The sequence below is a fragment of the Mus pahari genome, chromosome 21 (assembly GCF_900095145.1).
Source record: "Mus pahari chromosome 21, PAHARI_EIJ_v1.1, whole genome shotgun sequence".
Taxonomy (NCBI): Eukaryota; Metazoa; Chordata; class Mammalia; order Rodentia; family Muridae; genus Mus; species Mus pahari.
The window spans coordinates 19,025,299-19,033,916 of NC_034610.1; the positions used below are offsets into that span (position 1 = coordinate 19,025,299).

The 8,618-nt window shown below is 45.2% G+C and overlaps 1 protein-coding gene across 1 annotated transcript in view; it reads right to left on the minus strand.

Annotated features, from left to right (window-relative positions):
- Nucleotides 1–5,286: 5,286 nt before the first annotated feature.
- Pdpk1 (3-phosphoinositide dependent protein kinase 1) overlaps nt 5,287–8,618 on the minus strand; it is a 61,173-nt gene continuing 57,841 nt past the window's right edge. Inside the window, exons 12-14 of the mRNA XM_021220956.2 lie at nt 6,749–6,806; nt 5,903–6,055; nt 5,287–5,553 (exon numbers count right to left, since the gene is read on the minus strand). Coding sequence (XP_021076615.1) covers nt 5,437–5,553; nt 5,903–6,055; nt 6,749–6,806 — 328 coding nt within the window. The 3' untranslated portion in view covers nt 5,287–5,436. The remainder of the gene's footprint in view (nt 5,554–5,902; nt 6,056–6,748; nt 6,807–8,618) is intronic.

Consider the following 8,618-nt stretch of genomic DNA (forward strand, 5'->3'; position numbering starts at 1 on the left):
CATCCTCGGTTCGAGCTCCGCCCCCACTCAAAGAGGATCCAGGACAGACCAAAGTGTACACTCTACATGCTTTTATTACAAGACTACCGAGCATACGAGGGAAATCCATCATCCGGTAATTACATCTAAAGCACAGATATTTGAAAAAAAAAAAAAGAAAAGTTGTTTCATTAAATTATATGATTAAACCATGACCAAATAGAAAATTTATATAATAAAGCCAGGAAAAAAGTTGTAAAATATAGTTTACAATAATTATTCACATTCAAGGCTGTACATCAATACATACAACAACGTGGCCCCAAACATGAATTCAATCCAAATAATTCATATATTAGAATTTAAATAACACAGACTGAACTAGAGGCCGACAATAGCCAGCAAATAACCTTATATAAGAATAAAAATACAAAAGTGTATATCCTAGTATCATTGCATTATCTGTTTTCATAAGTATTTTTAATTTTTCCTTTGCCTGTACATCACAGTTACAGCTACAGACCAGGTAGAGAATATTACACGTTCTAACTGACTGCCACCAACCTGAATGACAGCAATAGACTATTGATTCATCCTACTGTATGAGGCTAATGGAACAGCCACAGCAGCTCTAAATACTGTAACAGCTTTTAATTTGCACATGTCCAATCACACTATGGTCGTGGCTTTAACCTGCACAATGACCTACTTGTAGTCATTAACCTAGATGATTAAACTAGGGTGGACTACACGGGGAGGGAAAATTTTGCCATTTGTAAAAACTTCTGTACAGTTTGGATTCTTCATATGGAAGAAATGAGTTACAGGGGACTTTCAGGTATTCATACTGGCTAATTCATTCGCTTACCACTGCAAAAGTGCTTTTGACAGAAACAGCTTCCCTCGCAGGCCACTTTTCCACATTCTGACTTATAACCCTGAAGTGATAGTCCAGAAGCCAGGTGGTATCTTCAGAGGTTCTGAGAGTGGTTCCAGCCCTGTCAAATCTGTCAGGGCCTTGTCTTACGTTCTACCCACGAGGTACTACACCCACTGGCATCGCCGCCAGTTTATGTTGGGTTTTGCATTAAAACAAATGGAAAACGTGTATGGGAGCATCTTCACCATACTCAGAGTTGCTGTGGCCTCCCAGGTCTCAGATGAACACACTGGGTCTATGGAACAATAGGGAGAAGCCTTGAGGCAGAGGAGGGCAGGAAACTGATTTCTGCACACCTCCAGCCCTAAGCTCTGACAGTCAAGTAACACTGAGTATGGTGCCCAGAAAATCTCTGCTGCATATTTCCAAACTGAACCAGCAGGCCCCACCCAACACAGATAAAGATACTATCCAACTTGGGTAGGCACTACAGTTACATGCAGCACTGCAGCCCACAAGGAGGTTTACATAAGCATCAGTGGGGACACCCATCCTTGGCAATGACAAAGCCTAGCCACTGTGCTGTCCTGAACCAAGACCTGAGGTGCGGAGCAAGAACACTCACAGCTGTACTTTAGTAAAACTCAATCATCTGTGTGGTTTCTTTTCCAAGAAGAGCTTTGCTATTCTGCTTTGCTACTGATTCCCAAATGGCCCAAATGCATTTCTGCGTCTATAAACTTAATTATGAATTATCCATTAGCATGTAGCAAGGTCAGTTCAACGCTTTATCTCTGCTGACTGTGTAGAAGCAGATTCAGTACCATTGTGGACACAAAGTACAAGATTCTGAAAACATCACCAAGCACTTGGAAGCCTTAGAGCAAAGATGGAAAAGAAGTAACATGCAGGAGCAGATTCTTGCAATGAAAATGAAGACTGACTTTTAGAAAGATATCAGTCACAAAGGAATCTGCAGTAATGACATTTTAGCATTAAAAACAAAAGCAGCCATAGTCAAACTTTCTTGAGAACACACAACTTAGCAAGAACTGATGTGTTCAGAGTCTGTAGGACAAGGAAGGTAGGTTTGTAACTGGAACTCAGAGGATCTAAACATCAGACCAAGGAGGAGGAATACCCAAAAATACCACTTCAGGTATGTGAGGAAGGGGTAAAAATCAGAATAAAAATCAAAGACTTATAAGTATATCCACCACAGCATTATTTAAATAGCAAAAACAAAACACAAAGGAAACCAAAAACCATCTGAATGTTTTACAACAGGGAAACAACTGGGTAACTTAGAAATTTACAACCATTTGACTCCACAATTATCAAAAAACATGCTTTTGAAGAACTACTCACGGCCACAGCATGGAGAAATGCTTAAGAGAAAACGTCAAGTGAAAAAGCTGGATGTAAAATGATGAATGTTGTATGTGTTCCCAGTTTGGTTTTAAAAGCAAACAAGGACTAAGGATGCACATCAGTGGTAGAGCGCTTGCTTAGCAGTCCTGAACCTCACTATTCAATTCCCAGCACTGGAACAAAAAAAAAAGTTAGGGGGAACAGGATCTACATCCAAATGTTCACAGTGGTCTCTGAATGATGGGCCTTCCTTTATTCTTTTGCTTTCAGAAAACATACACTTCTTTAAAGAAAGCACACAATTACCTACGGCCCCCTTGCTGGTACTGGGAGTCTGTGCCACTGTCGGCAAGGTTACTCCATGCATGAATCACAAACACTAGGGTGGCCCAAAGAGAGCTGCAGCAGGTAATGTTTCTATCAGTTTCAGGCTAACACAAGCCATCTCTCAAAGTGGTTTTTACTGCATCTACTGGGTTTTAGCTCAAAATGACAGCTGAGCCATGATGCCACACCCTGAAGTGGAGAGGCTCAGCTCTACATGGGGAGCCCACTGCCCAGCTGGAGCACAGAAAAACAGGTGGAATTGACCCATTCAAGCTAAGTTTCATCTGTGATGCCAAGAGAAGCCAGGGCTCAGTGGGCTGTGAGGTACAGTCTGCTTTACCTAGGTAGGAGAAGCCAGAGAACAGTCTTCAACTCTCTTTCCATCCTTGCCATTCTTAGGACACATGATTTCTAGAGGTACTAACAGGGCATTTCTTTCTCTCCTTACATACATCCCGCATTTACTGTTACACACACACACACACACACACACACACACACACACACACACACACACAGAGTTGTACAAACTGACATCCACATCCTGTCCTACAAAGTAAGGCACCTTCACACAGGGTGACGGCTCTAAGGACGACTGGAAAAATGAAGGTGATTTAAGCCAGGTTAAGAAAAGAATGTGCATGGCTCATTAAAGAAAAAAAAAATCAAGGAGAAGGGGGCAGTAAGGACAAAGGTGATCTGGGAAGAGGTCAGCTGTTGTAGCTTGGGTAGTCATGGTGGCCACCCACTACTACTAGCTCAGCTGAACTCTGATTTTAGAGGTTAGGGTGGTGCTTGGTAAAGCCCAGGAGGTAGTGTTGCTCTCCAGGAAAGGAAGCAACAAAGGACTCTCCCGTGTACAGCCAGCTTTGTGGTCTAATTCAAGCCAAGCCTCGGCCCACTGCCCCCTGCAGTTAAATGCCCTCAGAGGCTCTCCCCGTGTCTGCATGCACCTGAGACAGGAGGCCACTCTTACACGTGCAAATGTAGGGTACAGCGCACTCTGAGGGCAAAATAGCTACAAGGCGTGAGCAAGAACAGGACTCCAAGGAGGAAATTGCCAAGTGTACTTAACAGGCTCTCAAAAACCAGGAAAAACGAGTGCCCACTTTCACTCTCAGGCTGACAGCATACTAGGCCATACCTGTTCCCTGGGTTCTACTGGCAAGTGAGGTCCTGCTCCTTGGTCACCTGAAGCTCTTCTCACACAATCTAGCTGAGTCTAAATAAAATCCCTGTTCCCACCCAGCAACCCTGCCACAGAGTGATGGCCAGCTTTTCATCCTCACTCCACCCCAGCTAAACAGAATCACTCTTAATTGTTAAAGATTTGAAATAGACTCTTTCCCCCTCTAAGTTTAGATGGCCTGGCCCACAGGTGGTCACTGTAGACAGAACAGGGTAACCTCTGTTGTATAAGTTTGGGGGGCGCCTTTGTTAAAGTGAATAGAAATGGCAAAACTGTTGCTGCCTTTGGGACACAGGAATCTGAGGTGTTGCTGTGAGCAGACTATGAAGGGAGATGTCTATTTTTCTCCACTAGACACCAAGGGCCAACTTTCAGGGACATCCTAGTCAAAGAGAGGTACAGCCAAGTCCCTCAGAAGCACTCTACAAGCAATGCTAAAAGAAGTGTCCCAATACTGGCAAAGAATGCCAGCATAGGCAGGCTCAGATTACGAGGGCTGTTCCTGGGAGCAGGACAGTGGTAACACTCTTTCCAAGCAAGGCCCACACTTTATGGGAGTAGGTGACCAGGCAACATGAGAAGGCTTTTAGATTTTCAATACAGATGTAAAATGGACGAGTGTTTGCCCACAGCATCCTAGGTGAGGCTGGGAGGGATGGATACTGGACACACCCTAGGGTTTTCTCAGGGCTTGCCTCATAGGGCACGTGGTCTACACACCTAAACCCGTGCAGAAACTCCCAGGAGGGCCTGCTGTCTGTCCCACTTCTCTACATGGAAGCAGTGGCCCAAACTGGATTCTCTATAGTACCTGCAACCTTGCCCGGGTTCAGGACAGGGTTCTGTAGCTGTATCATCTAGTTGGTGTCAGGACAGGGTTCTGTAGCTGTATCATCTAGTTGGTGTCACCCAGGTGCTGGTGCGACAGCAGCCCTCCTGGACATGTGCTTGGCTTAGTGTCTAGTTCACTGGATAAACTTCTAGGAAGTGGAACACTAGAGCAGAGCCCAGTAAGAACACCTGTAACTACAACAGCCTTCCTTCTTCTCACCATACAACCTGCCTGCTGTAAGGCAGGAACCACAGAAATCATGTCACCAGAAACACACCTGACCAAATTTCTAGGGCCATACAAGAGATTCAAGGAAGGGAGAACGCATACAAGCTAAGAGCCCTGTACCCACAGTAAGCTGGTGACTGCCCCAGCGGGAGTGAAGGGGGTCCTGGGGAAGGATTCTGCAACAAGTGGAGTAGGCCAGATACACCCCGTCCCTCAGTCACAGCAGGAGCTGTGTGTATCAGGTGGGGAAGGGTAGAGGCAGGCATGCAGTTCCTGTGGATGCTAGGAGGGGCTGGTGATGCCAAATCTGGCCACTGATCTGGGCAGAAGCTGGGCTACCGTGCAAGGAGCTGGGTCTTCACGGCCACAGCAGTGCATGGAAGCCACCACAGAGCACAGAGAGCAAGCAAAGCGACCCTGAATTCCTGTTTGTTGGCTATTTGTTTTGTTCTTTATGTGGTTGGGTTCTTTTTTTTCTTCTTTTCTTTTAAATAAAAAAGCTGCAAGGTTTCTGCCATCTATGTTCTCCACGAGATGGCTGGCAGGTGGTCTGGAAGCGTCCTGGGTGGCGGCCGAGCCGCGCTGGGGCAGGTGTCCTGGCAGCGATAGGCAGCCCGGCCGCAGGCCACGTCACTGCACAGCAGCATCTGGATTGCTCTGGTACTGCTGCCTCCAAACCTCCTGGATCTTTCTGCACCACTTGTGAGCATTCCCGCTTGGATCCATCAGGTAGTACGTCCTGTTAGGCTGCAAAACAGAGCATCTGATGTCCTTCAGGGAGCCCAGTTCCCACCCAGCCTGCCTTGCTGTCAATGCTGCCAGCACCTTTTTGAAGCCTGTGAGCACAGTGGGCTTCTTCATTCTACAAGTGCAGAACTAAAATACGTGGGCAGGTGACCTACCAGAAGCAAACATCAAGCAGAATGTATCTCCTGGCCCAATTCAGGCCTAAGTTGTTCATATAGGTCTGTCTCTAAGACTCAGGAAGCTGACCTGACCCTAGATGCTTCCTTGGCCAAAGCAAGGGCCACTTACAACAGAGATGCTGAAGCCTATGATGAGACTACAGTCAGATGCCTTATAGGGATAGACTCACCGTGTGAACAAAGAAAGTTTTAAAATTCTTGGCTTCTGGTCGGAGTTCTTGTGACCATGGGATTTCACCTTTCAAGACCTTGTTGACAGGATCAACATAATATAAATGTGGCCCTTCTGTGAGTAATAACTGTCGTCGTCTTGCAAATAAACCCTGGTCCAAATAAAATAAACAATCTGTTTGATCAAGACACAGATGGGATTAACTGGTAAGTAGCTCAGGACATAGTGACCGACTGCCACCTCTCCATTTACCCGAGACACTTTCTCCTCAGCCTGGAACCTAGGTCCAACATATTACATAAGCACAGGTCTCTGCTGTTTAGCTCACAATATGCCTTTCAATAGCTAGCTTGTGGTGCCCGGGCCCCTCAACTTTTCTAAGGCTCAGAGTCCTGCCCTTGGCAGGCCAGGCCTCAGCCCATCTTCATGGAGATTCTCGCTTCCAGAGTATACACAGCCAGGAAGTGTGTTCAGGAGACTCCTGTTGTTGTTACCCAGAAAACGATAAACATCAACCCCTGTATTTTCAAATCTTCTAATGAAAGACTACTTGCTGGGCTCTAAGAAATGATCTGTTCTCCTCAACGTGACAGAAACCTTAGCACAGTGAGTTGGGCCTTGTGCAACCATGCCCTGTGGCCAGCGCATATGGCTGGTTTTCCACAGGACTGGACTGCTTCCCTGAGAGTCTGAGTGTTCCTGGCTTTATAAAATCTAGAGATGATCTCCAAAGATCATGCCAAGATGATCCAACAATTCATGGCAGCACCCCAGGGTGAAGAACTGACCTGAGATAGAAATAGTAGGAAGCCATAGGATGAAGAGGATCAGGGAACCAACTCACCTTTCGCTTATCCACTGGGCCCATTTTTAATATTAGATTATTTTCTACAAACTGGTGCCTAAAAAAGAAAGAAGAATGACCCAGCAGTTCTCCAAACTCTACCCTTTGGACATTCCCCACAGGGCCTCTGTAGACTTTATATCCATCAAATCCTGTCCTCCACCCCACCCCAAAGATACAGCCTCACTTCAGGCCCAGGAGATACCTCAGATGTGGTGATGCAATGTGCACAGATATTTATCTATTCCTGAGATCATCTTCTAGTTGGAGATATCTGCATAGTATAAGAAGGCTAGAAGATAGTGCCACAGAAGCAAGCTAACACATATCACCACCACCACCGTCATCTCACCATCATATTATATCATGTCATATCATTATCATCACCATCACCATGTCAAAAAAGCTGCAGTAAGGCTGGATGTGCTGACAATAATATTAATCTCAGAACTTGGGACACAGAGGCAGGAAGATCAGGAGTTTAAGGTCATCCCGCCTACATATCAAGTTCTAGGCCAGCCTGGAACACTTCCTCAGAAAACAAAAAGAGCCAAAACAAAACATGCTAGGTTTAAAAAAAAAAAAAACTTCAGAGGTTTAGATGCCACCATAAATCAGTATTAGAATCTGAAAATTACTTTTCAAGCCAGGATACCTAAGAGTACCTAGAATCCAGAGTTATACAGAATCACAAATCCTTAAAAGATAGCTTCAATGTGCCTAGTCTAACTGCAACTTGATATGCCAAGGCTTGATATGCACCTTTGAATTCATACAGAGCAATATGGCGCTCCTAAAATAGGCAAACCCTGTCACCAATGCCAAAGTGATGAAGACATAGAGGCTGAGGAGTCCATGCTTCACCCACGGCTAACCACGTAATGGTGATGCACCACCAACCTCCAAAGCCTGGTTCTCTCCTCCGCTATCCATCCACACAAACCCCAAGAAGACTCTCTAGGGACCTGAGTGTAGGGCCCAAGCACAGCCTTACTGTTTCAATCTAGTATCCTGAAGAGTGCAATGCAGCTGTGGTGTAGAACTGAGAGTGGCCCCTGACATTCCAGATGTCTCTACTGAGCTGGCTGGATGTAGGTAAGGAGACTGTGATGCTGTACAGCAGGCACTAATCTGTTTTAAATATCAGCAATCCAGCCTTCAGGCCTCATCACGTTATTTTATTTTACTTTTTAAAGTTTTATTCTTTATTCTTTGCATGAGTGTTTTGTCTGTATATACGTATGTATGCGATGTATGTGCCTGGTGCCAATGGAGGTCAGAGAGGCATCAGATTGCCTGGAATTAAGAGTTAATGGATGGCTGTGAGCCACTATTTGCTGAAAAATGAACCTGTGTCCTCTGCAAGAAAAGCCAGTGCTCTTAGCCATTGAACCCTCTCTCCAGCACAGGCCTCATGAATTACACACTTCTCTAACATTGAAGGAATGTTAGCATTATTATTAGCATTATTCTCTCTGGACTGTAACTACCAATACATAGTCCAGAAAACTTTAACACATGCTTTCAAGTACTTACTCACCTTTGCTTTATTGTTTTGCTTTGCCTAGAACCTGCACAGACTTGGCTGACCTCAATCCTCTTGCCTCTGCCTTTAAGTTCTGGGATTATAAGCATATATCACCATCCCAGCTTCAATTATTTAACTAAAAATAATAAACATGCCATGCGGTGGTGGTGCACATCTTTAATAGTGCACTTTAATCCCAGCTCTTGGGAAGGCAGAGACAGGCGGATTTCTGAGTTCGAGGCCAGCCTGGTCTACAGAGTGAGTTCCAGGACAGCCAGGTCTATACAGAGAAACCCTGTCTCAGGAAAAACAAGCAAGCAAGCAAGCAAGCAAAAAAAAAAA